Here is a 27,510-nt window from a genome sequence, read left to right as displayed (position 1 = left end):
CTCTACCCCGCCCCCGCCTCGTTCGTTTAGCGTGATCTTGTGGAAGGGAACCGTCATTCACATGAGTTCAGCCTCTTTGTAGAGAAAACTGGGCAATGCAGCTCTAAACTGTTGCCCTTGGATTTTCTCCTCTTGGCTATGAGCTCCTCCTTCCCAGGAAGCTTTGAGGAAGGTCAGAATAAGATTACATGTAGTGATGAACTGCTTCTAATACTGTGAGGCTACTAGCTTGGGGTAGGGGACCAAGAGCCCTACAAGTCCATTACATGTTTGTTTTGTTCAGAAAGCCTTCCATCACTGTGACTGGTGTTTGAATGTCTCCAACGCGTTAGGATGCTAAGGAATTCTCCTCTAGGGTTCCTAAGGAATGTTTGCTCCCTTTGCTTTCGCTGAGCCGGAAAAATTTTGTGGCATTTACAGCAGGAGATCTGCCCTAAGTAAAAACAGTTTGGTTTTGAAGGCAATAAGATGTTTCATCATCGAACAGCATACAGCAATTAAATGACAGGGTGCAGCAGCACAGGAGCCTTAAAGGCATTTTCGCAATGTCCAGATCTCAAAGGGTAATGCTGCGCCCGCATCAATTTATGGGAAGAGTCTAGAGTTCACCTACATCCTTCAGACTCCTCTAAGCCGGCCGATTCCGACTTCCCTTGTTGCCTTTCTGCAATCCCCACGAATTTGGCCGGGCACCCGGGCGGCTCAGGCCCAACGGGGCGTGGGCCGTGTGCTCAACCAGCCAGAAACTGGGGGCCCCCTCCCCGTTCTTATCTTTCGGGGATTCTTCTCACGCGGCCACCTACAGCTACGACTTCCTCAGGCCCTTTAAGGGCCGCTTCCCAGAGCGCAGGGCGCTGCGCAGTCCGGGGCGTGGGAGGGTTCCATGGGCGGAGCGAGGGCAGGAGTGGGTGGAGCGTGGGCGGAGCTCCGTCCACGCCCGCCCGGCGCACCGCCTGCTGGGCGGTGACTGGCCCAGCCGCACCGCGTCTCCCGCGGTCTCTGCAGCCCCGCAGGCCCCGGGCCCTCTCATTCTCAGCGCTGCCCTGTCTTGGGTTCCAGTGTTCCAGCTTCTGCGAGATGACGCTCAAGGCGAGCGAGGGCGAGAGTGGGGGCAGCATGCACACGGCGCTCTCTGACCTCTACCTGGAGCACTTGCTGCAGAAGCGTAGTCGGCCAGAGGTGAGCGGGCTCCGCGAGTCCCAAGGGTGCTGGGCCGGGGCTCGGCTATTCATCTCGGGACTTTCCCTGTCCGGGGCCGTGTCCTCGGGGGGCCTGACCTTGCGGATCCTGGCCATAGGCCGGAGGCCGCGATAGCCAGCGGGGTGGGGACAAGGCCAGCGCGCGGCCGGGTTCGTACCGGGCTGCTGGTGCAGTGGATCCTTGCCCCCAGCAGTCCTTCTAGTTGGAAATCAGGAGAGACAGCGGCCTGGACAATGAGCTTATTAAGGTCAAGGAAAACTTCCTCGTGGACGGAAGTCAGAGTAACAGAAAGTCTTTAAGGAACACATCAAGGAGTAGGTCTGCCTGGTTGTTGTTGAAGTACTTGTGTTTGGATCCGCACAAATGATTGTAAAAGCCAGCTTCTGGTTCTAAACAGCTCACTCACTGTTCCTCTTCATTTAGGCAGGTCCCCTTGTGCTGTGGTGCAAAGAGGGTGGCCAGTGTGTATTTGCGGGTGGAACAAGGAATCCAGATTCCAGGGATGGATGGCTGGTAAATAGCTATTAACCTGTGTCCTCAAAGATGCCCTAAGGGTAGGTTGTGCTTATCTGTTGCTGGCAAATCTCTCCCAAACTCGCTGGTTTACAACACTGAGCATTTTCTTGTCTCTCATAGTTCGTTTTGGTTGGGCCCAGCAAGGTGGTCGTCATTCAGGGTCTGTCAGGTGGGGACACGGCTCACTTACTCATCTGGAGGTTGATGCTGGCTCTCATTTGGAGCCATGAGCCGGAAAATCAACCAGCAGCCTCTCCCTGTGGCTTGGCCAGGTCCCAAGGGGAAAATGTCCAGAGAGAACCAGAAAGCCAGGCAGAAGCTTAGAAGTCACAGCATGAACATCCTAGACTGCAAGGCCTCAATTAATAAATGACTGAAGAGGTGGACATTTGGGATTTAGAGTAACCCTCCGATTTCACAGATGAGAAAACTGAAGATCCCTGCAACGTAAGGCAAACAGTAGAGCTGTAGACTCTTTGGGCTGAGTGGCATTAACTCAAGGAAACAAGTAATGGGCATCAGAACTGAGGCTAGATTTTGTGTCTGCGGAGTCAAAGGTCAGTGTACTTTCTGCTGCGCCGCATTGCCTTTCCCTTTATATTCCACTCGGAGTGAGGCATTCACACCTGCCTGTCATTTCAAATCAGGATTGCAACAGCCTGGATTTAAATGAGTGCAGAAATAATACAGGCGTGAAAGATGCTATTGTTATACAGATGACAAGACAAAATTACAAGTTCTGTTACCTGATTCCCCATGAACTTGGACTTGTAATTTTTTTTCTTCCCCACAGTCAGTACTCACTTGGCTGAGCCTCAACTATTTTTTTAAAATCTCTTTATTTATTTTTGGAAGTCTTATTGAGGTACAGTTAGCATACAGTAGAATTCATGAAATTTAATTGTGCAGTTTGATGACATTTCACAAATGTATACAGTCATGTAACGACAATCACAATCATGACAAAGAATAAACATTTTCAGGGTTCCAGAAAGTTCGCCTGTGGCCCTTGGCAGTCAGTCACTTTCCTCCACCTGGAACCTGGCAACCACTGATCTATCACTACAGATTTGCCTTTTCTGGAATTTTATATAAATGGAATCCTACAGTATGATGTATTTTGTGTCGGGGTTCTTATGTAAACCTATGTGTTCTCTTATGGGCATGCTTGAAAGATTGCCTTTTCGAAAAGAGGCCCTGTCACCACCAGTGTTATGTTGTGGGCACACCCCCTGAGTAAACAGCGTGTTTTGTGGGGCTTTGAGTTTATACTATAATATTGGAGATAGTCTACCAGTTAGCTAATTTGTTTGGTCTTTATTAAAGGATTTGAAGAAGATCAAATAAGAAAACTTACTAAATCCCTGAATGAAATAGCATCCAGCTGTGCCAAAGTGAGCATCTGAGGGAGCATCTTCACATGATGAAGTGTGGCTTGACTCCACAAACCTGCAGCTTCTTATTTCTTTAGGTTCACCTTCCCTTTGGGGCTCTTACCAGTCTTTGCTGCAGCACCAAGCTCTGCCTTTCACTTGCTACGTGGCTTTGGGCAAGCTGCTGAAGCTCTCTGTACCTTAGCTTTCTCTCTTTTATGAAACTGGCAAGTTTGGAAGGTTGTGGCAACATTTACGTGAGGTAATACTTGACAAGGACCTTGAGCCACACTGGGACATCCAGGGTAATGACTCAGTATCCCCTAGGAGCTGCCTGCCCAGTAGTAGCAGTCAGAAAGGTTTTCTATAGTGGCAAGAGTTGAAGCAGGAAAACCTGTGAGGAAGTTGTTGGCTTCAATAGAAATTATAAAATTATTTTGCTGAAAGTTTCATTAAAGGTGTCACTTTATGGAAAAAGGCTACCGATTCAAAACACAAAGTTTCACTTCCAATTATAATCCACATTTAATACTGAAAAAATATTGTCTAAAGATAATTTTGCAATAGGTTTGAATGTAGCCTGTCTCCCCTATTTAAGTATATCTCCTTCCTTAGATAAACTATTTTTTTTTCAATGTGGTCTAGGCAGGTTGATGGAGAAACTAATTTTATTAGCTCTCTCTGGCCTTGTTCTTCACAGTAGCGCCCATTAATGCACATAAAAGTAGTTGTAAAATTCCTGTTACTGCTTTCCTCTTCGGGCCTGTTTGAAGCAACACTTTCCCCAGGACCTGAAGCAATAGGTTGCGAATCCCTGAAAATTCACTTAGGCCTATCCCACAACAAAAAAATCACCTAACAGATAAGTCAGGCTCCAGGCAAATTTCCACTAAGAAAACCTGTTTCTTGGCTCTTAGGGCCATCACATGCAGCATTACTCCCCGCTGGTGGTCATTGAGTGTGACGCAGTGTTGTTTGTTGCCTACTCCAGGTCTGCTGCTGGAACTAGGAGGCAAATAAGGAAGGACACAGACATCGAAACAAATACAGAGTAGTGTGGTGGTGATGTGATAGAGGCAGGCGTGGAGCGCTGTGGAGCAAGGAGGGGCACCCAGCACGGTGGGGCTCTTGCATTTCCCAGTACCTAGGCTGTAACTGGCAAGTAGCACTCGGGCAGAGGGAATAGCCTGTGCACAGACACCAAGGTGCATGCCAGGTGTGGCACCTTCTGCGATGGGAGGAGGTCGAGTCTGCTTCTGACTAGTTATAATTTCACCTGAGAAAGAACTTTTGCTCCAGACTTGGATCTTGCTGTTTCATTTGCAAAGGAAATGTTTCTGTTCAAGGTTTCTCTTTTCACAGAACTGATACTAGAAAGTAAAGTGTAATTTTCAAATTATGCAATCCTCTGCCCAGTTTCCCCAGTATGTGGTGTGGTCTCAGCCAGTCTGCCCTTTCCTATCCTTCAGTTCCAGGAACTTCATGACTTTTCTTCTGTTTTTTTTTTTTTTTTTTTTTTTTCTTTTTTGAGACACAGCCTTGCTCTGTCGCCCAGGCTGGAGTGTAGTGACGTGGTCTTGGCTCACTGCAACCTCTGTCTCCTACTTTCAAACGATTCTCCTGCCTCAGTCTCCCAGCTAGCTGGGATTACAGGTACCTGCCAGCACACCCAGCTAATTTTTGATTTTTGGTAGAGATGGGTTTTCGCCATGTTGGCCGGGCTGGTCACAAACTTCTGATCTCAGGTGATCCGCCTGCCTTGGCCTCCCAAAGTGCTGGGATTACAGGTATAAGCCAGCATCCCTGGCCTTTCGTGACTTTTTTTTCAACACCAGAAGGGCTTAGGATACCTTGTAGATGAGAATCTGCTTTTATTGTTGCTAAGTAGATTCGAGTTTCATCATGAACGTTCTATTCTTTTCTAACTCATTTGTTCTCCCTACTCAAGACACTGAAGTATAATAGAATATCAGGAACAGATATTTCAGGTTAAGATCAATTCCCTTAAATTGGAGTTTGCCAACCTGGGCACTGTTAACATTTTGGGTCTGATAATTCTGTTGTAAAAAGTAATACCTCGCCGCTAAGTTGTGACCATCAAAAATGTCCTGAGACAGTGTCAGGAGGGGAGACAAAATTAGTCGATGCAGAGAGTTTTCTCAGAAGCAGTGAATTGCCTCTAACCTTTCAACGTTGCTAAAAAAGAACTCTGAGTGTGGAGTGTAGAAAGGCAAAAATAAATAGCCATATTTCCAAGATTGGCTGGGGTAGGGGAAGTGACGCCAGAGGAGGGGAAGAGGAACTTTCATAACATAGAGTTTTGCTTTTCTTTTTTTCTTTCATATGAAGAAATATACATGAACAAAACTCATAATAGGTTTTCCCTCAAAAGTTATCTTCCTTGCGAGGCCTTTTCTGCTTTATTTTCCTCCTTAGCACCTGTCATCATCTCTGAATATTCTGCACAGTGCAGAGGCAGCCTTTATGTGAGCGACACAGCACCTGCATTCTCTCCTTGTACCTGCACAAACTCCAAAGTCCATGCTTATAGTTTAACTTCTGGAGTCTGAGGCTTACTCATCCTTTAAGCTCAGACAGGTTTCTGAACCATTTCATGTCTTCAAATATTGACCATAGAATGGGGATGAGCATTTGATTTAACGAGTGTTGTTATTTGCACACAGCTCTGGCACTGGTTTAATGGCGGACTCAGCACCAGGTATCTGCAGCCTTGTGTTTCTTCTGTGTGGACCGGTGCTACTTGAGTTTCCTGTTGTTTCCCCACCTCCGTCCCGGCCCGGTGAAAGCAAAAGCCTTTGCATGTGTACTGAAAGCATGGGGTAGATAAAGCTCGTTGGAAAGGGATCTCTAGAGACTTGGCCTTTAGGTTGATGTGTGTGTTCCCAGATGGATTTAGTACCTGAGAAGCAAAGCACCTGGTTAATGTATGATTTTACAGTACCTGCAAGAATATCCTGGCTCTTAGGCCTTCCTCTCTCCCTAGTTCCTCTCATTTGTGGTTAAACATTGCTAATCTTTTTCTAATACTTCAGAATACCCTTGGCTTTCTCAGTTTCTCTTGTTTTTTTCCCAAAGTGAAATAGGATACTGCCCATGCAAAGAGAGGGAATTTGCGGGCACCTGGGGCCAGGGCTTGCTGGGCAGCTGTCTGGCATCCTCTCGCCGTCTTGGACTTGGCTTTCTAAGTCTCCACGTGGGAGCAGTTGGCAAAAAGCCTAACAGTAGGCTGAGCAAATGTTTGTTCTTTCCTATGTTCACTGTCACTTAATCTAATTGTTTGGATTAGAAAGCCAACTTCAGTTGCCTCTGCTCTATTTACCCCCACCACCACCTGCCCCCGCCCAGTTTGTTTTTCATCTCTTTTTAAATTCCAGCTTCCTTTGAGCAACTGCCTCTGCCCTTTGAACCCTGCAGATGTTTCCTCCGCAGGGGCTTTCAGAGCGGCAGGCATTGCCACTCCAGCACTTTGTCTGATTAAAGGCCAGATGCTGCAGAACAAAGGCCAGACATGGAGTCATGGGTGGGTGTTTATTCCCTGGCTCCTCCTGAATCCCAGCAGTCATCCTTAACAGAGCCACTTCCGCCCTGCCTTGTCACTGGTCAGGGGCAGGCCTGCCATAGCTCTGTGGCCTCCTGTATCCAGTAGAGATGATGGCGGCTGCTTTGAGGGGATGATGTGGAGGTTGTGAAGTGACCTCTGAGAAATAGAATCTAGTACCTTTGACCTTTATTATTTGTTCAGCATTACTCATGTCACTTACAGTATATGTCTGCATATCTTTTCTCCTATGATACGTCAGTAATGAGGAGACGTGGGGACTAGTTGAAGGAGTTCTGTAAGATGAGGTCTCAGAGAAGCTGACCCTCCCTTTCTGAGAGTCTCATGAAGACAGGGTGGCTCAGGGACAAGTTGATGGGGGAGAAAATTGTGCTTTGCTTTTGGAAAACTTATTGTTGCAAGTGTGTACTTTAGTTACCACGTTGAAAGTTTCCGTTTTTCTTAGTCATCATTTGCAACTTCTGCGTAAGCGTGATAATGACTCTTAGTCATCGCAAAGAGGAACATCTTGATGGATAAGCACATCTGAAAGACCAACCTTTGGGATAGCAACGCTTGAACTTTTCTAGCTGGAATGTGTTCTGCCTTTACTAAGCTTTGCTGAGTCTTTAATTTAAAGGCTGACATGTAAAAAGCAATCACTGTAATAAAGCTGGATAAGAAGAATATAACATAGCTGGGCATGGTGGCTCACACCTGTAATCTCAGCACTTTGGGAGGCTGAGGCGGGTGGATCACCTGAGGTTGGGAGTTTGAGACCAGCCTGACCAACATGGAGAAACCCCGTCTCTACTAAAAATACAGAATTAACTGGGTGTGGTGGTGCATCCCTGTAATCCCAGCTACTCGGGAGGCTGAGGCAGGAGAATTGATTGAATTCTGCATATCTTTTCTCCTATGATACGTCAGTAATGAGGAGACGTGGGGACTAGTTGAAGGAGTTCAACTAGTTACAGTGAGCTGAGGTTACAGTGAGCTGAGATTGTGCCATTGCCCTCCAGCCTGGGCAACAAAAGCAAGACTCCGCCTCAAAAAATAAATAAAATAAAATAAAATAAAATTCCTCTACCCACCACCACAGTGAAGATACAGAACTGTTCTATCACCACAAAGACCTCCCTCCTGCTGTCGCTTCATACTCACACTTGTCCTCCTCCCTACTCCATCCCCGCAACCCCTTGCAGCCACTACTCTGTTCAATGTCTCTATGATTTTGTCATTTCAGGACTGTTATATAAGTGGAATCATATAGTATGTGATGTTTTGAGATAGATTAGCTTGCTTTCAGTCAGGATAATGCCTTTGAGATGGATCCCAAGTTGTTTTACTATCAATATTGTGTTTTTTGTTTTAATTGCTGAGAAGTGTTCTATGGTATGGATGTATTACAGTTTAACTGTTCACCTATATTTTGGTTCTTTATAGGTTTTGGCTGTTGTAAATAAAGCTGTTATGAGCATTCATGTATAGGCTTTTGAGCGGACATGAATTTCCATTTCTCTAGGTGCCATCCCTGGGTTGTATGGTAGTTATGTGTTTGGTTTTTTAATAAAGTGTTCAACTATTTTCTAAGGAAGCCATATCACTTACATTCCCACCAGCAATGTATGAGATGCCCAATTTCCCCTCAGCTTCACCAGTTATGAGTATTGTCACTATTTTTTATTTCAGCTGTTCTGATAGATGTGTAGTGACATATCATTGTTTTTTTAATTTGCATTTCTCCCTGATGGCTAATGATGTTGAATATCTTTTTATATCCTCATTTGCCATCTTTATATATCCTCTTTGGTGAAATATCTGTTCATGTTTTTTGCCCATTTTCTAATTAGATTGTTTTTACTGTTGAGTATTGAGTACTCTCTTTTTATATTCTATATACCGGTCTTTTATTGGGTATGTGCTTTGTAAATGTTTCTGCCAGTCTGTAGCTTGTTGTATTTTCATAATCTTCACATGGGCTTTCACAGAACAAGAGTTTTTCATTTTGATGCGGTCCAATTTACCAATTTTTCCTTTTATGGATCTTGCTTTTGGTGTCATGTATAGGAACTTTTTGCCTAGCTCTAGATCCTGACAAGTTTCTTCTATTTTTTCCAAAACTATTTTCTAGTTTTGCACTTTACATGTAAGTCCATATCCATTTTAGAAGGTAAGGTTCAGGTCAGCATTTCCCTTTTTGGCAATGAGTTTCCAGTTGCTGCAGCACCATTGAGTTGCTTTTGCATCTTTGTTAAAAATCAACTGGGCATATCTCTGTGGATCTGTTTCTGGGTTCCCTGTCCTGTTCCATTGATCTGCGTGTCTATACCGTGTAGTCTTTATTGAGACTATACTACAGTCAGTTTCAAAACTGTGCAGACTGGGTCTTCCTACTGTCTTGTTTTTCAAAATTGTTTTAGCTTTTCATGGGCCTGTACCTTTCCATCATGTATATGATTTTTAAAGGGGCAAGTCTAGACGTGCTTTTAGTGTAACCTACATGGACCAAGTGAGTGAAAACTCTTATGTATAAGAAAAATAACACCCCAAGTGTAGGGTGATCGGTAGCCAACACTGGCTTCTGGATGAGGCATCAGTAGGGAATGTGAGAGCTGGGGCCACCTGGAGAGCGGTGCCAGATTTTCCGGTACTTTAAAAAGAAGTTGTAGTCCCCTGATTTTTACTAAACAAAACAGAGACATGTGGTTGAAATAAAACAGTTTGCAACTTCTGCTTTGGTGGTTACCCTTGGAGCTTTTTCTTTTCTTTTTCTGGAAATAGGGTCTCACTCTGTTGCCCAGGCTAGAGTGCAGTGGTGCTATCATAGCTCACTGCAGCCTTGACCTCCTGGGCTCAAACGATCCTCCTGCTTCAGCCTCACGAGTAACTAGGACTACAGGCACACGCCACCACACCTGGCTTGGAACTTTAAATTATGCATTCATTCCTTCATTTATTGTCCAACCAATGCAGATACTACTTCTTGAATCCCCACTTTGTAACAGAACAAGATTACAGGCCTCTTCCCTTCATTTTTTTCTCCCCCTTTTACCTGCCAACTTCCTATCATGTACATATGTACCTTAATATTGTCATGGTGGTGATATTTACAGTCTGTTATTTGTTTCATGATTTGTTTCTAAGTGAGTTCTAAAAAGTAAAAATCAGTAAGTGGTTTTTATATTGTTATAACTGGTTGCCGATCCAACATCCCACTTCTCACTTATAGATCCCTGATCTTGTTTGGGATGGCAAGATGCTCAACTAAACTAATCTTCCCAGCCTCTTTTTTAGCTGGGACGGCCGTGTTCCACAGTTCTGGCCAATGAGACAAGAACCACAAGCCTCACTTCTTTTGGGGGTCTCTGAGCCCTGAATCTGTTGTTTTCTGCAGAGGGCACAGTTATCCCCTTGGCTGGTGCCTCTGGTATGCACATTCTAGGCTCTAGCTGTCTCAACTCTCCTTGGTCGTTCCTCCATCTGCTTTCTGTCTTCTAGAAAGCTATTGAAATCCTGGCCAGGCGCGGTGGCTCATGCCTGTAACCCCAGTAGATTTGGGAGGCCGAGGCAGGCAGATTACCTGAGGTCAGGAGTTGGAGACCAGCCTGGCCAACATGGTGAAACCCCGTCTCTACTAAAAATACAAAAATTAGCCAGGTATGGTGGTACATGCCTGTGATCCCAGCTACTCTGGAGGCTGAGGCAGGAGAATCGCTTGAACCTGGAAGGTGGAGGTTGCAGTGAGCCAAGATCACGCCACTGCACTCCAGCCTGGGCGACAGAGTGAGACTCTTTCTCAAAAAAAAAAAAGAAAGAAAGAAAAGTAAAGAAGAGAAAGAAACCCTTCAACCCTGATGACTTTTTGTGGGTTTCTATTTCCCTCCTCACCTTAAACAGGGTCAAGGCTGAGGCAGGACAAGATCCATACAAGTACTTGAACCTGAGTCCCAATCACTTTGGAAACTTCTTTTACTAATTTCTTTTATTAAAGTAACACAAGCACATAATACATAATTTGAAAGGTATAACTTGATACACAGTGAAAACAATTTCCTTCTCACCCCATCTTATAGCCTCCCAGTTCCTCTCCCTAGAAGTAAGCACTGTTTCTTATGTCTCCTTCCAGACATCGTTTATGTATTTTCATTTATTTTATTTTATTTATTTTATTTTTTGAGACAGGGTCTCACTCTGTCACCCGGGCTAGAGTGCAGTGGCATAATCACAGCTCACTGCAGCCTTGACCTCCTGGGCTCAAGCAATCCTTCAGCCTCAGCTTCCCGAGTAGCTAGGATTACAGGTGCACACCACCATGCCCGGCTAATTTTTTTATTTTTTGTAGAGACAAGGTTTTACTATGTTGCCTAGGCTTGTCTCAAACTCCTGGGCTCAAGTGATCCTCCCACCTCAGCCTCCCAAAGTGCTGGGATTACAGGTGTGAGCCACTGCACCTGGCCAGTTTATGGATTTTTAAGCAAATATGAATATAATCATTCTTTCACTCTTTATGATGAAGCTAATATACCCTTCATCACATTATTATTATTTTTTGCTTAACAATAAATCTTCAAGATTACCCTCAGAACCTCCTTTTCGTACCTGCATGGTGTATCCCAGGTATCATAAGTCAATTTTTTAATATAAGCCTATCTTAGACAATTTTGTTATAACAGCAATGCCATATGACTTGGTGTCATGTGAGTTTTTTGAAGTTCTAGTTGCTAGGCAAGGCAGTTTCTAGTTGCTAGACAAGGCAGTTTCTCTTTCTCAGTACTTCCCTCATTGAGGTCACCTGATAGTGAACATTACTTCAAACCTCACCATGTTGTGTTTTTTTTGTTTGTTTGTTTTTGGTTTTTTTTTTCTGAGACAGGGTCTTCCTCTGTTGCCCAGGTTGGAGTGTAGTGGTATGATCATGGCTCACTGCTGCCTTCAACTCCTGAGCTCAAGCAATCCTCCTGCGTCAGCCTCCCGAGTAGCTGGGACCACAGGCTTGCACCACTACACTTGGCTAATTTTAAAATTTCTTATAGAGGCAGGAGTTTCACCATGTTGCCCAGGCTGGTCTCAAACTCCTGGGCTTAAGCGATCTCCCCACCTTGGCCTCCCAAAGTGCTGGGATTACAGGTGTTAACCACTGCACCTGGCCCAAACCTCACTATCTTATCAAAGTTTCTACTTAGAAATCAGAGTCCCTTAGAAATGATGTAAGCCTCTACTCCAGACTTCCTTGTCTCTCGTCTTCTAGTCCTTTTCTAGGCTTTGGGCAGGCCAGTGGACACTGCTCAGGAATACATGTATTCCCTTCTAGGGACCCTTCTCCTTCCCCACACAGTGAATGGCACACTCCTCACAGTTCTGCCTATTGGGAAGATCTTCCCTCCTTACTGTTTTGAGGGTCACCTCTGGGTATGACTGGAATGCAGCTATCCTCTATTTTCAGCAGATCCTTCCATAAGCCCACTTCAGGCATATACCTCCTCCTCCTCCTCCTCCTCCTCCTCCTCCTCCTCCAGGTGGCTATATTATTTTTGATTTAATATTTTATCTGGGGTGGGAAGGGAGCGTTTTCAGAGGTTTCCATAGTTTTTCCCCATTGTGATTGCTCTTACCCCAGGCCCTGGGCTTCTTAGACATTAACAGATCAGTAAGATGAGGAAAGACCAGCAAAGCAAACTGAGAAGGAGTGTTTTAAGGAGAAGAGAGCAATCACCTGTGAGTGATCCACAGGTGATCCACCATGTTGTGGTGTAGCAGTAGCCATTCATTCCCATTGATGTGGGATATCCACTGGATATGCCACAGTTTATCCATTCTACTGTTGATGGACTTTTGGGGTATTTTCAGGTTTGGGCTTTTAAGAATAGTGTTGTTCTGGAAAGGGCACACCACTACTTTCCTGGAATTCCTGCCAAAAATGCAAAATCCCAATCTAATCTTTAAAAAAACATCAGATGATAAACCCAAACTGAGAGCCATCTACAAAATAACAGGTGTGTACTCTGCAAGAATGTCAAGGTCATGAAAGAAGAAATTTTCCAAATTAAGGAAGAGTAAGGAAATGTGAAAAATGCATGATTGGATTCTGGTCCTAGATTGGATTCTGGGACCAAAAAGTCCTAGATTGGATTCTGTACTGGGGAAGAAATATATAGCTATAAAGGACATTCTTGAAAGGGTTGGCAAAATTTAAATATGAACTGAGGACCAGATGACAATATTGTGTCAATGTTAAATTTTCAGTTTTGAAAATGCTCATTCCTAACATGTAGAGACACTTATGGGTAAAGGAAAATAAAGTCTTCAGATTAAGCTCAAATGGTTCAAAATTAAATTTTATAACATTTTTAAAGGGTACTGGCTGCTCTTGGAATGGCGCCAAAAAGATGAAAGAATTTTATAGTAACACCCATATAGCCACACCTCCTAGATTCTACAATTAACATGTTGCTATGTTTGCTTTATCACATTTCTATCCAAAAACTGCCCATCTGTCCACCTTTTTTTCCTGGTATTTCAAATAATTTTCAGATATCAGAGCACTTTACCCCTGAAAGCTTCAGCATGCATGTCATTGGCTTGAGTTCACTGCAGAGTCACCTGACTATAAATGTGTGGCTCTGTTTTTGCACTTTCTGTTCTGTTACATTGGTCTTTTATCTTTCTTCTTACCACAGTGCCTTAAATTACTTTAGATTTATAATGAAGAGGTCTTGCTGCCTGGTAGAGTAACTCATTTAGCTTTGCTGTCTTTGAGATTAGGGGAAGGAGTCACAGTGGCAATGTATTATTGTCATCACCGTGGTTTGGGGCCCAGTCCTAAGCACCTAATTCTACAGGTAGAAGTTCTTTGTAGCCTAAGAGGTGATTCATGAGAAACTGATGTTAACCTGAATTACCTTTGCTGCTGTGTGACTGAGAGCATCAGGTTGTTCAAGGAAATACAGAGGAGAAGGGGACATGCCAGAAACCCTTGGAGCCTGAGGTGCTGCAGGATTCAGAATCTTTCTAATTTTGTTATATATTATGTAATCCCCCAAGTAGGATCCAGGGGAGCACCATGTAAATCAAGGCACATTAATATTTCTGCAGCAACCTAGATAAACATGTCTGTTTTACTTATTTTTAGAGACAGGGTCTCGCTCTGTTGCCCTGGGACTATAGCTGGGACTACAGGTGCACACTACCACACTTGGCTAACATGTCTATTAAGTTGGAGAAATAAAGCTTACAAACAGCTTCATGTTAATTCAAATAAGAATGAGGCCAAACTTATGAAATAAGTTTTCAGAGCCTCTTGAATGTTAGAATTGCAGATTGTGGACTGACTGTGGGCCTTGCTCCTGATTTCATACATTGCTTTGTTGTTTTGACTTGACAGGCTGTATCGCATCCATTGAATACTGTGACCGAGGACATGTACACCAACGGGTCTCCTGCCCCAGGTAGCCCTGCCCAAGTCAAGGGACAGGAGGTGCGGAAAGTGCGACTCATACAGATTGAGAAGGTCACAGAAGAGCCCATGGTAATCCTCGTCCTATTGTTGCCCACCAGTGACTCTTATGGCCCAGTGAAGGAGGCTGCTCATGGAGTTAGGGAATTGGCCAACCCCAATATTGTCTTTTCATCCTCATCTCAAATTCCTCCTCAAAGCAGGCTTCATGCCTGTTCTAGCTGAGGACTATCCTGGGTATAAATAGAAAATGCTTTTCCTGCGAAATTGCCATAAGTTATTTCTAAAATAACCTCAGAAAGACCTTAAAATAAAGCTTATCATGCCATTATCTTTATTTCAGGGAATCACTCTGAAGCTGAATGAAAAACAGTCCTGTACAGTGGCCAGAATTCTTCATGGTGGCATGATCCATAGACAAGGTGCTCTGTGGGAGCTCTGGGTGGGGTTTTATTCAGGGATTAATAATTTACTCCCTGTTCAGTGGTGTGGGGCATGAAGCTTACAATCCTCCAAACTGGTAGCATTTTTGTGAGTGTGCCAAGAGACTTTTTGTGGCTTAATAACTGGCTCTGTAGAATCACTACATGATAAGATCTCTATGTGAATTGCCCAGTGCGACCATCTCTCTATCTGAGCCTTCTTTCACACCTATTTATACCAATATTTTTCTAGTAGTTAATATTTGAACAATTGCCACATGCCACCCATGGCATTAGACTCGGAAAGGACAGCAGTACCATTTGGTAGCATTTTGGGGTTTGAGCTAAACAACAAAGAAACATGGAGCTTGCTGGTGAAAGAGGAGTACTGAGGTCTTCGCCTTGCTTGTTATTCTTTTTAGTATATACATCTGTATCAAATGTTTTCAATCCTGAGTATTTGACGCAATCTGTTTCATAACATGCTGTAAATCCTGGTTTCTCTTCTGTGGTATCTTGAGTTACATCGACAGCTCCTGTTTGAACTTTTGTTCTTTTGTGGATTGATTTTTCATTTCATGGCAGGCTCTCTTCACGTGGGGGATGAGATCCTAGAAATCAATGGCACAAATGTGACTAATCATTCAGTGGATCAGCTGCAGAAGGCGATGGTGGGTATTTTCTATGCTAGATGAAGACCTTGCGTTGTCTCCAGAAGTGCTGATCCACATTGGTATCAGTGACCTTGTCTTTCTGTCAGAGTATTTGTACCTTCTTGAGGGGGCTCTTTTCACTGCTAGTCTTTATTTTGTGTAAGAAATGATAATTTTCTGCCTTTATTTCATAAAATTCTAAAGCAGGGCAAATAACCCGGAGCATCAGTCTGGTATTCCATGAAGTAATGCCAAATGAAGTAAAGCAAGTTATCATGTGTATAGTAGAATCCCATTTTTGTTAAAAACAAACAATACATATGTATGTATATGTATAATGTATGTAAATATTTGTAATGCTTTTATTGGTATGGGGAAAGGCTTGGATATATATGTGCCATAGTTCATTTTTAGGAACTTCTTCGGGACTTTTTGGGGAGGAAAAGTTTGTATTTATTTATTTATTTATTTATTTATTTATTTATTTATTTATTTTTTGAGATGGAGTTTCGCTCTGTCACCCAGGCTGGAGTGCAATGGCGCGATCTCGGCTCACTGCAACCTCCGCTTCCTGGGTTCAAGCGATTCTCCTGCCTCATCCTCCCGAGTAGCTGGGATTACAGGTACCCACCATCACGCCTGGCTAATTTTTGCATTTTTAGTAGAGACAGGGTTTCACCATGTTGGCCAGGCTAGTCTCGAACTCCTGATCTTAGACGATGCACCCACCTCAGCCTCCCAAAGAGCTGGGATTACAACAGGCGTAAGCCACCGTGCCCAGCTCGGAAAAGTCTTTAGTTAGCTTTTCTTTGTTACTCTTTGCATGTCTTCATATTGTTATGCTGCTTTATGGGGCACATGATACTTTTGTATTAAAGGAGGAATTGTCCTACAGAATCTCAAAATGTAAAGATGGTTGTTGGGGAAAAAAACCTGGGACTTTGAATGAATGATCACATCTTTCAACTGAGTTTTCTGTACAATTTTATGTCCATTTTTTTAAATAGAAAGAAACCAAAGGAATGATCTCATTAAAAGTAATTCCCAACCAGCAAAGCCGTCTTCCTGCACTACAGGTGGGTGGGCACCATTTTCTCTGTTGTCATGATGGCAGGAGTTGGGCCATTTGTCTTGTATTCTTTGAAATTTGATTATAAGGGATAAGTTCTAAGTATCTCACAAGTGTGTAGCTGCTTGGCTCAGGGTCCCATTATTCCCTGCCTGGTATAAAATACAGGAGCTCATTCCCCTTTCCTCAAGGGAGAACATAGTGACGACAGTAGTAGAGAATGAATGAGCCTTTGCTGCTAGTGATCAGGTAGGAAGGGAGAGGGTAATCTTATTCTACAGATGGTAAGGAATCAATACAACTCCAAGAGGAAAATGGGTAAAGGGAATGAAGAGATCATTCACGGGACGAAAACTACAAATGAGCGTTGAACATATGAAAAAAATATTTTATCTTACCTGTCATCAAAGAAATGCAAATTGAAATATGCATGGGACACCAGTTTTCACCAAGCAAATTGGCAAATAACTTTTAAAATAGCAATAATAAAGCCCTGTGATTGATAGTGGCGAAGTAAAGAAAGAAAGAAGATAGAATCTGTTGAGCACTCATTGACAATTTATTGAGGATCTACCATGTACAAAGTACTGTGCTAGAACATGGAGGTGACATAAAGAGAAATGGTTCCCAGTTTGCACACAGCTCATCAGCCAGTAGAGGAATAGATTGGACAGGGCCATGGCAAGTCAATGTGGAAGAAGGAGATATTTAAAAGAATACATCTGAAGTTTCTATTGCAGGTTACTTGTAGTATGATGGTATAATTTTCTTAAGTAAACTTTTAAATTGAAGTTTTGGCATATATGGGTATATATTCAACAAAGGGCACACATCACAAGTATAAAACTGGATGAATTTTTCACAAACTGAATACACCCATGCAACCAGCACCCAGCTCAAGAGACAGAATATGCCAGCAGCCTAAGACCACCGCCCCCAGCCCCACCATGCCTGTTTCCTCAAGGCCCACCATAACCCTGACTTCTAACAGCAGGGATGAGTTTTGCCCCTTTTTGAAATGTATTAACATTGAATTATACAGTATGAATTCTTTGGTGTCTCATTTTATTCACTTAGTATTATGTTTATGGGAATCGCCTATATTGCTTCATTCTCATTCATTCATTGTATGAACATGCTACAATTTATTCAGTCAGCTTTTTTGGTCTTACGTAGTGCTGCCATTTACCAAACAGGATCTAATTCAGCAATACGAGATGATTTACTGCCTGAAGGGCAATGAATTCACCACGTTAACAGAAAAATGGAGAAAAATCATATGATTTTTATGCATGTGTTTTGTGCATACATCTATGCCTTTGTTTTGAGAGTAGAATTGCCAGGTTGTAGTATATGTGTGTCTTCATCTTTAGATGATATTGCCAAATAGTATTCCAAAGTAGCTGAACCATGTGACATCCCCAGCTGCATAGTATGACAGTTCTGGTTATTCGATATTCTCACCAATACTTACCATTGTCTGATTTGTTTGGTTTTTTTTTTTCGCCCTTTGGCCATCCTGATGGTGGTATCACATTGTGATTCTAAAAATTCTCTAATGACTAGTGAGGGTAAACTCCTTTTTATATGTTTTTTTCCCACTTGGGTATCCTCTTTTGTAAGATACCAATTCAAGGCTTTTCACTGATTTGTAGGAGTTCCTCATATATTCTGGATAATGTTCTCTTCTTCTGTGGCTTATTTTCTTCATGGTTCCTGTTAATGACTAGAAACTCTCAATTTTAATGAAATCCAATCTACCACTTTTTTCTGATTAGCACTTTTTACGTCTTGTTTTAAAAGTTTTTACTTACTACAAGGTTAAGATATTCTCCTATGTTTTCTTCTAAATGCTTACTTGTTTGATTTTTCACATTTGGATCCACAACCCATCTGGGATTGATTGTTATACATATTGTAAGGTAAGAGGTCAAGATTCCAGTTTTTCCATATGGATACCAATTGAACCAGTATCATTTACTGTACACCATCACTTTTGTCATGAGTAATATTTACAGGCCTATTTATTCTTTTCCATTGTACTGTTTGTTTATCCCTATGCCAAACCTGCATGTCAATTTGGATAAAAGAGGCATCTGCACCATACCTCAGTGGAAGTGATGATAGCAGGCATTTTTGTTTATTTTTCCATCTTAAAGGGAAAGCTGGCCAGGTGTGGTGGCTCACGCCTGTAATCCTAGCACTTTGGGAGGCCAAGGCGGGTGGATTGCTTGAGCCCAGGAGTTCGAGACCAACCTGGGTAACATAGCAAGACCCATGTCCTTTAAAAAAAAGGGGGTAAAGCTTTTAATCTTTCACTGAGAAGTATGACGCTGGATGTAGGGTTTTTGTAGGTATTCTTTCTCACAATAAAGAACTTCCCTTCTATTCCAAGTTTGCTAAGAATTTTAATCTTGAATGGGTTTTGAATGTTATCATAGGCTTTTTCTGCATCTGTTGAGGGGATCATATGATCTTTTTCCATTTTTATGTTAATGTGGTGAATTTATTGGCCTTCAGGTAGTAAACCTTCTTATATTGCTGAACTAGATCCTGTTTGGGTGTGATTTATTATACTTTTTATACATAGCTAAATTTGACTTGCTAATATTTTGTTTGGCGTTTTTACATCTCTGTTGCAGAGAGAAATTGTAAGATTCTTGTCAGATTTGTGTATCTTGACCCAATTTGTTTACAGCAGGACATGCTCTGATGCTGGTGTTTCTTTTGAAGCTGCCGCCTGCAGTTCCTTTTGCCTTCTTTTTAGATGTTCATGAGAGCGCAGTTTGACTATGATCCCAAAAAGGACAACCTGATCCCTTGCAAGGAGGCGGGACTGAAGTTTGCTACTGGGGACATTATCCAGATTATCAACAAGGATGACAGCAATTGGTGGCAGGGACGGGTGGAAGGCTCCTCCAAGGAGTCAGCAGGATTGATCCCTTCCCCTGAACTGCAGGAATGGTGAGCCATTTTTGTGCAGGCGGAAGGGCCATGTGCCTGCCACAAATAACTTAGCTTCAGAAAATCTGTCATTTTGTTTGTAGTTTCTGTTTCTCGACCAAGGAGACCTCCTAGATTTCCTGGCATAATGGGTGGGGGAGGGTTAAAGAGGCAACTACAGGCAAGGGAGCCCAAATAGCTCTTCATTCCTATGCGGGCCTCTTGCTTCCTTAAACGTTTTCCCCATAGTTACAAAGCACGTGACAGTGCTGGGACGGAGCCCTCCCTGGTCTCCTATCTCCCAAGCTAGTGCGCTTCTACCAGCCATACTGTTTCTGGGATTTCCTTGGAGTCCTGCAGAAAACAGTCACATTTAAGTATGTGTCCTTTAGGCACATTTCTGGTACATAGAAGAAATAATTCCTGTCCCCGAGTCAGATTGCTCCCAAAAAAATTCACAAAACAGTTCCAACCTATAACATATCCAACACTGAGCCTCCCTCTGCCTGTGCAAAATTACCCCGGTGTAAAGATTACAACCCTTGTGGGGTTGACATTGAATAGAAATATTAGAATCTATTACATGTAGTAATACAAGTTATTGTTTTGTGAAGCAGTTGTTTTAGATATATATATGTGGGGTGTGTGTATGTGTTTTGTTTATAGATGTATGTGTAATACTGGCTTGCAATGTACAGTGTATTTCTTAGGGTCATAAAGGTTTGAGACCTTTATGGTCTAGACCAAAGAAAGCACGTTGTTTCTGCGTTGTGTCCAGAATGTGCTGACAGGTACTGGATGACACAGACTCAAGGGGCCAGGTCCCTGACTGAGGGCAGGGCACAGTGCAAGATGCACCAAACAGCGTATGGGGCGCTTTGCACACATTATGTCCCACTGTAACGGACACTCAGAGAGTGAAGGGGATTAGGGAATGAGTGACTAGGGGGTTATGAGGGGAGGGGGAGGAAAGCTGACCCCTTGATTGTCTTTTCCTACCAGGCGAGTGGCAAGTATAGCTCAGTCAGCTCCTAGCGAAGCCCCGAGCTGCAGTCCCTTTGGGAAGAAGAAGAAGTACAAAGACAAATATCTGGCCAAGCACAGCTCGAGTAAGCTTTCTGAGCCTTCTTGCCCCAGGCTCCTCCAGCATTCGTGTGTTTCCCAGTCCCTGTAACCAGCAGAAAAGGGGAGGTGGTGCAGTGTGCAGCGGAAGGCACATTCTACATAAAGCATATAATTTCTTCTGGTTTCTTTTTATTGAATCCATCTTCACAAGCTTGCCGCAGTCAGACCAGTGGAGGTAAAGGAGGACTAGTGGTCTGCCTACACCTACTCATCACCCCACCCCTCACACAGAAGTAGATGTGGCCAGAACATCTGTGGTGGGAGAGGAGAAGTGGGGCAAGAACACAGGCCAGAGGGAGAGGCCAGGACCAGGTCATAGGAGCTTCGTGCACCCTCCCTAGCGTTTTCAATTTTGTACTACAGACTGTGGAGCTAGTGAAGGGTTTTGAGCAGAGAATTCACACGGTCAGCTTTCCATCTGCATTTCTCTTTCTGAGATGTCACATGCACACCACCAGCCAGGGAATGATCGTGGCAGTCTTGGGTTGTGAGCAGGTGAGGGGGTGGAGAGTCAGGATGACACCAGGTCTCCATCTTGAGCAGCTGGGTCAATAGCCTCATCTCTAGTCACTTCCTCCCTGCTTGTTGAGATATCGTGAGGTTCTTTCCCACTTCAGAGTGTGGAACACTGTTCTTCCCAGCTCTGGAAATGAACACTGCTTGGTTTTCTTTGTCTCTAGTTTTTGATCAGTTGGATGTTGTTTCCTACGAGGAAGTCGTTCGGCTCCCTGCATTCAAGAGGAAGACCCTGGTGCTGATCGGTATCTTCTCATTGCCCCATTTGCACATTTCTGTCTTTATTTTCCTGCCTGCATCATGTGCCCACCCCAAAAAAAGGCAGTGAGGAAGAAAATAAGTGAGGTCTCTTGGGTTCTCCACATAGAGCAGGTGTAAGGAATTTTCTGAATCCTCACATGCACCCCATCTGGGTCCACCTCACAAGTGAAACTAAACCTTATAAGTTTCTCTACTATTTAGCAACGAATTCTTTTTGGTTAGGTTTCATGCTGGCAGGTCCGAAACAAGGTTTTGCTCTTTGTTCATCTGTCCACTGGCAGTGATATGCTTTTTAAAGCAAATATGTTGGAGAGCTTCGCTAGCATTTTGTTAGTATTCTGAGCTGTCAGTCACCCATATAAGCCTTGGAACCTTCCCCCAAGCAGTGACTCTGACCTGAAACAGAGTAAGTCCTTGCTTCAAACCCAGGTATGTAGGCTTTGCCTCTGGCGGGCTGCTCACCTTCCTGTCTTTAGAGTTGAAACTTTAGTTGGTTAGAGGATCTACATTAAGGTTTTGGTAAAATTTCTAGTAAAAACACTGGCTTAAATTCAGTTCCATTAATTTTGAAGAAATTTTAGAAAATAACCAGAAAGCCTCATGTGTTCGCTGGCTCCTCTGCAGAAGTGACAGTTACATTCTGAGTCCCAACCCTTAGTCCTCAGAAAGAGCCTTCTCCCCGAAATGGAAAAAAGGACCTGAAGCCCCTTGGTGGCCCCAAATCTTCTGACAGCTTAAAGGCCCTGACTCCAGCCCACATGGAACCCGAACTCATGTTCACCTGTTGGCAGCTTTGAGTGCCGAGAGAGGAACATCTGTATCTTATTCCCGATCCCTGCTCCTCTCCCCGCTTTCCAAAAGATGTTCTCTCTCTACACAGGAGCCAGTGGGGTGGGTCGCAGCCACATTAAGAATGCCCTGCTCAGCCAGAATCCAGAGAAGTTTGTGTACCCTGCCCCATGTAAGTAGCTCATAGGCACTGTGGAGGGGAGGTGACAGGCTGAAGGACAGGGCATCAGTAGCACTTTTTATCACAGTACCACTCTCCATCTGAAATACCATAGTGTTATTTTATTTTTTTAATTATTTTATTTTAAATGTTTGATTATTAAAACTAAACAAAATATGGAAAGATAAAAATTTGTGCCCACAATTCCTCCACCTAACAGAATAACTGTTTTCTTATTGTTATTCGTGCTGTTTGTCTACATAACAGAAGCTATAGTAAACATTTTATACCGCCTTAAAAATTACTAAGTATTAAAGTTTGTACATATAACTTTGTCGTTTTACTTTTTAAACATTTTCTCATGTTCCCCTGCAATTTGCCTAATTCTCTTTGAGAATGGTTTTATAGTCCACTGAGTGGATGTCCTTGGTAGATTTCCTTAGCTATCCCACTCTTGATATTCAGGCTGCCTCTCATTTTCATGGAATGTCTTCTAAATCAAAGCAGTGCCTAGGAAAGGCCCAAACTATCTCAACAGGAGTCCTAGATATGGAGAAGAGTAGCGCCAGTGATCAGGTGAATTTGATAACTCTTCCATTCCCAGAAGTGATGCTGCATGGTATAGTTGTGTATGTTCCCAGAAAGAAATACAGTCATTCCTCGCTTAATATTGTCAATAGGCTCTTCGAAGACTGTGACTTTAAGTGAAATGACATATAACAAGAAACGGTTTTTTTACTCATCAACAATACAATGAAATGAAGTTGAACTAAACCGTGTTATTCAAGGACCAACTGCATGTGATTTCACTTAAACTCACATTTTCTAAGAACCTACTGATAATAATATTAAGTGAGGAGTTACTGTACTGCTAAGCAAAATAGAAAACCAGATTCTAAACCTCATATTAGGTTTTTTTTATTATTATTATTCTTTCTTCATTTTGCTTTTTTACACATGGATCATTGAAAGTTGTCTCCTTGCCGGAGGGACGTAGACTTATTCCAGGTTCGCATTAGGAGCAGAAAGCAAATGGCCCCAGGAGTGAGTGGGGAAGCAGAAATAACCAGTACAGGCTCCTCCTTCAAGAGAATCACACGTGGTTGTAGATTGAGGAGAAGGGGCCAGGTGAGAGACAAGTGTGATCTGGGAGGCAAAGTAGACAGTCAATGGAAGATGGAAAGAGGGGAGGTTGGGAGGATTGTGTTTCAAACTACAATATCTGGAGCATATTTTACTGATTAGACAATTTATATGAGTAATAGAAAATAGTCCAATTTTTAACAACATGAGCTGAGAGTAAACCAAAGTACTCTTCTTTCCAAGTCATGAAAAGGAAACCTTAAATATATTTCCAAGAGATCCTGAGCATAGTCTATAGATCTGTTTTAAAAATATTTTCTGCTGTTTTCATTTCTGAGTTTCAATATTCCTAGATTTGGAAGTTTGAGAGATGTAACTTCATCTAGGGAAAATGATAATAGGAATTTTCTATGTTAGGCTTTGCCCCTTAAAAATTGAATGTGTCCTGGGCAGATGGAGGGATTTCCTGGTGTACATCACTTTCGAGCATCAGCTCTTCAGGAACCCCTGTATTAAAGTCAATGCACCAAAGGCAGCTAGGGTTTCAATACAGACAACCATGGTCCAAGCCCTCATGAAAGGGTGAGGACCTGGAGTTTGTCAGGGATTTGGGCTCTTGTACACAGATACAACACGGCCGCCAAGGAAGAGTGAGGAAGATGGGAAGGAGTACCACTTTATCTCAACAGAGGAGATGACAAGGAACATCTCTGCCAATGAGTTCTTGGAGTTTGGCAGCTACCAAGGCAACATGTTTGGCACCAAATTTGAAACAGTGCACCAGATTCATAAGCAAGACAAGATTGCCATCCTTGACATTGAGCCCCAGGTGGGTAGGCATGGAAGGGCAGGGACGGATGGGCTCAGCCACACAAGGGATGGCGAAGAGAGTGCTGAAAAAGATAGTGCTCCTTGGGAATCTTCTGGGGGCTCAGGATTGCTTCAGCACTTTTAATGGGGTCAGCCTGGAACAAGAACAGTAGTACTGGGAAAGCTGGAAAGTAGTATTGGGGTAAAGCTCAAAGCTGCTTATTTAGAAGGAATCCATTATGACAGCTATGTAGGTTTTTTTGTTTTGTTTTTTGTTTTCACTTTCCTTTTCTTCCTTCCTCCCCTTCTTTTTTTTTTTTCCTAGACCCTGAAAATTGTTCGGACAGCAGAACTTTCACCTTTCATTGTATTCATTGCACCTACTGACCAGGGCACTCAGGTGAGGAGAGGTTGTGCGGGTTGGGTAGGAATTCACTTTCTCCGGGCCTGCCCAGACTAGGACCTCAGTCCAGGTCATTGGCCAGAGTGCTGGCTGGAGGTCACAGCTCCAGCTGGGCTTCTTCCTCCAGGGCCAAGAAGCCAAAGGGCATGCACATTCATTCGAGCTCTTAAACCACTAGCTAGGCCGGTGCCCATGACAGGTAATGGGGACAAAACAAACCAGACCCAGTCATTGTCCCAGAGGCACACAGTTCCAGGGGTAGAGATGGACAGTTGAGCAGATCCTGATACTGGTGGGATGCAGGCTCTGGCAGGGGAAGCTGTGATGGACAGAGGTGGCACTGAACCTGCCCTGGGGTGCAGTATGGCTGTGAGGAAAGACAGAGGGGCCAGGAATATATTGAAAAGCCTACCCTGCTCCTCTGCCCAGCCCTACCCATGCACTTTGCTACACTGTGCTTTTTCATTGAACAATGGACACCTTTCCCTATCAGGGTGTGAGGAACTATTTTTCTCAGTAGCTGCATGGTCTTCTACTGCATGCATGTGTAATTACTTAACCATTCACCTGTTGATGGCCATTTGGGTTGCTTTCAAACACTGATTATAAAGAATACTGCAATCAGCAGCCCTGTGCATATAGCATATGTGTGCAAATATATCTGTAGGAAAAACTCCCAAGTAGGATCACTGGGTCCAAGAGCACATGCACTTAGAATTTGGACAGGGACTGCCAAACTACACTCCTTTAGGATTTGTAGTCCCTCCAACCACCTGTGAGTGCTTGTTTCTCTTTGCCTGTAGCATGTTGTCTTTTCTTTTTTTGCCAGGCTACTGGCGGGAAAAATGGTATCTCATTCTTTTTTACTAAAAGAGATGATTGGGTACTTTTTCATATGAAGAGCAATTTGTATTGCCTTTTCTGAGAATTATCTGGTCATGTCCTTAGCTCATTTTTCTGCTGAGTTATTGGCCTTTGATGTATAGGAAGTCCGTATTAGGGTAATTAGCCCTTTGTAATATCAGCTGTAATTTTTTTTTCCCAATTTGGCATGTCTTTTTGCTATGCAGACATTTTTACTTTTATGTAGTTACATGATTTGTCTTTCATGGCTGCTTGGTTTTAGGTCAAAGAAAGAGTCGTGAGATATATACACACACATTTTTAAATTTTGTTTTTTGTAGAAATGGGGTCTCACTGTGTTGTCCAGGCTGGTCTTGAACTCCTGTGCTCAAGCAATCATCTTGCCTCGGCCTTCCAAAGTGCTGGGATTACAGGTGTGCTCTGGGATTAGAAATCACCTTTATCTGACTGGGTGCAGTGGCTCACGCCTGTAATCCCAGCACTTTGAGAGGCCGAGGTGGGCGGATCACCTGAGGTCCGAAGTTCGAGACCAGCCTGGCCAACATGGCAAAACCCTGTCTCTACTAAAAATACAAAAATTAGTCAGATGTGGTGGCGCATGCCTGTAATCCCAGCTACTCGGGAGGCTGAGGCACGAGAATTGCTTGAACCCAGCAGGCAGAGGTTGCAGTGAGCCAAGATTGTGCCACTGTACTCCAGCCTGGGCCACAGAGCAAGACTCTATCTCAAAACAAAACAAAATCACCTTTATCTTTGTTTTAGTATTGCAGCTCTGGTGGTTGTTGAAATGGCTCTTCCATGTTCAAAGGGCACTAATAGGAGATGCTGGTGAAGTCCATGCTGTCTCTGCATAGCTATTGGTTCTCCAGAGGGCTCTGATTGGTCAGGGTTAGCTTGAGATCCTCTGAGAATTGCCATGGTCTTTTGAGATTGCCTCTTCATGCCCTATTATTAACATTCTTTCACAATGTCTTCCAAGTTTGACTCTTCAAGTATGATGCACAGCTGAGCAGCGCTAACAATTGCTCTTTAAAATCTGTCACTGGCCTCTCTGGGCTGGGGGTGGTGCAGCTTGCTTCATCTGTGGCTTTCTTCTTTGCAGACAGAAGCCCTGCAGCAGCTGCAGAAGGACTCTGAGGCCATTCGCAGCCAGTACGCTCACTACTTTGACCTCTCACTGGTCAATAATAGTGTTGATGAAACCCTTAAGAAATTACAAGAAGCCTTCGACCAAGCGTGCAGTTCTCCACAGTGGGTGCCTGTCTCCTGGGTTTACTAAGCTTATAGAATGGGGGAACCCACTGTATGCCCCTCTCCAGCATTTGGAACTCCACCCCCCTTGCTTTAAGACAAACAGGGCTGCTCCAACTAGTTTTGTGTCAGCTTCCAGCTCTCTGCAGCTATCCTAATTAAGCCAGTAGGGTTCAGTCTTCTTGCTCAGGCTCCTGAAGGGTTGGGATTTGATTTTCCTGATAGATGGGGCCCCAGTAATCTGGATTTCAAAAGGATTCCTAGAAATTGGGGGTAAGCAGTACTACCAAAACGTAACTGCTAATCAAGGATGATGCACAGCAAAAGCAATGACCCCATCCCTCTAAAGCCTGCCCTCCTTTGCCTTCAACTGTATCTCGTTTGTCTTTTTATTTTGGAGAAAGCGTTTTTAACTGCAACTTTCTATAATGCCAAAATGACACATCTGTGCAATAGAATGATGTCTGCTCTAGGGAAACCTTCAAAAGCAATAAAAATGCTGTGTTAAAATGCCAATGACCTTGTAACTCTGGGTTTCCACACAAAGAAATGTGGTCCATTTCACTTAAGCTCCTGGACAACGGCATTAACACAAGATGTCTCACTTGTGTTCAGATGGGATGCAGATGATAAACACCAGTGCCCTGGAAGAATCCCCATTCTCTGTGCCCCCACTGCAGGTCTCTACTGGCTAGTGCCCATGTAGAAAAACACCCTAAGGTTGTCATATCTGGAGGAAAGCCCATTGTGGGCACATATTTAGAGAAAATCCTAGCCTGGGGTCCCGTGGTACAGTGGAGGCTGGTCACTGAGCCAGGGCTGGGGTCCACTCTGCACGCCTGGCTCATAATGTGGCTACAGCTCAGGGCCTCTCCTCACTGCATCCAAGGACTCCCCCAGGAAGCGACACTTTTTTTTTTTTTTTGAGACAGTCTCACTGCTTTGCCCAGGCTGGAGTGCAGTGGCAGGATCTCGGCTCACTGCAACCTCCACCTCCCAGGTGCAAGGGACTCTCCTGCCTCAGCCTCCCAAGTAGCTGGGATTACAGGTGCACACC

At 43.6% G+C, this 27,510-nt stretch overlaps 1 protein-coding gene across 5 annotated transcripts; it reads left to right on the top strand.

Annotated features, from left to right (window-relative positions):
* The first annotated feature begins 909 nt into the window (after positions 1-909).
* On the top strand, positions 910-26,969 carry MPP1 (membrane palmitoylated protein 1). Of its 5 annotated transcripts, none has more exons than XM_025372173.1 (13): positions 924-1,179; positions 6,485-6,630; positions 14,033-14,176; positions 14,448-14,526; positions 15,112-15,197; positions 16,187-16,255; positions 19,016-19,212; positions 20,194-20,300; positions 20,997-21,077; positions 21,974-22,054; positions 23,752-23,954; positions 24,261-24,335; positions 26,305-26,969. In XM_025372173.1, exons 2-13 carry the CDS (start codon positions 6,619-6,621, stop codon positions 26,479-26,481), a joined length of 1,311 nt encoding a protein of 436 aa, XP_025227958.1. In that variant the 5' UTR covers positions 924-1,179; positions 6,485-6,618; the 3' UTR covers positions 26,482-26,969. The 5 variants fall into 5 exon arrangements, with proteins under 5 accessions (XP_025227956.1, XP_025227953.1, XP_025227958.1 ...); XM_025372172.1 differs by lacking the exon at positions 6,485-6,630 and having other exon boundaries at positions 982-1,179; positions 14,033-14,110; positions 14,171-14,176; XM_025372171.1 differs by lacking the exon at positions 6,485-6,630 and having other exon boundaries at positions 910-1,179; positions 19,076-19,212.
* The last annotated feature ends 541 nt before the right edge of the window (positions 26,970-27,510 follow it).

Source organism: Theropithecus gelada, chromosome X (assembly GCF_003255815.1).
Source record: "Theropithecus gelada isolate Dixy chromosome X, Tgel_1.0, whole genome shotgun sequence".
NCBI classification, from domain to species: Eukaryota; Metazoa; Chordata; class Mammalia; order Primates; family Cercopithecidae; genus Theropithecus; species Theropithecus gelada.
Note: the sequence above shows the minus strand (reverse complement) of the source record. Positions and strands in the feature narration are given on the sequence as shown.

What these genes read in the sequence shown, in the direction of transcription:
- MPP1 (XM_025372168.1), top strand. Translation starts at nt 1,078, where the DNA reads ATGACGCTCAAGGCGAGCGAGGGCGAGAGTGGGGGCAGCATGCACACG. An exon ending in GCCGTCTTCCTGCACTACAG is followed by an intron (nt 16,256 to 19,015) that starts GTGGGTGGGCAC and finishes CCTTCTTTTTAG; the next exon opens with ATGTTCATGAGAGCGCAGTT. An exon ending in TCTGGCCAAGCACAGCTCGA is followed by an intron (nt 20,301 to 20,996) that starts GTAAGCTTTCTG and finishes CTTTGTCTCTAG; the next exon opens with TTTTTGATCAGTTGGATGTT.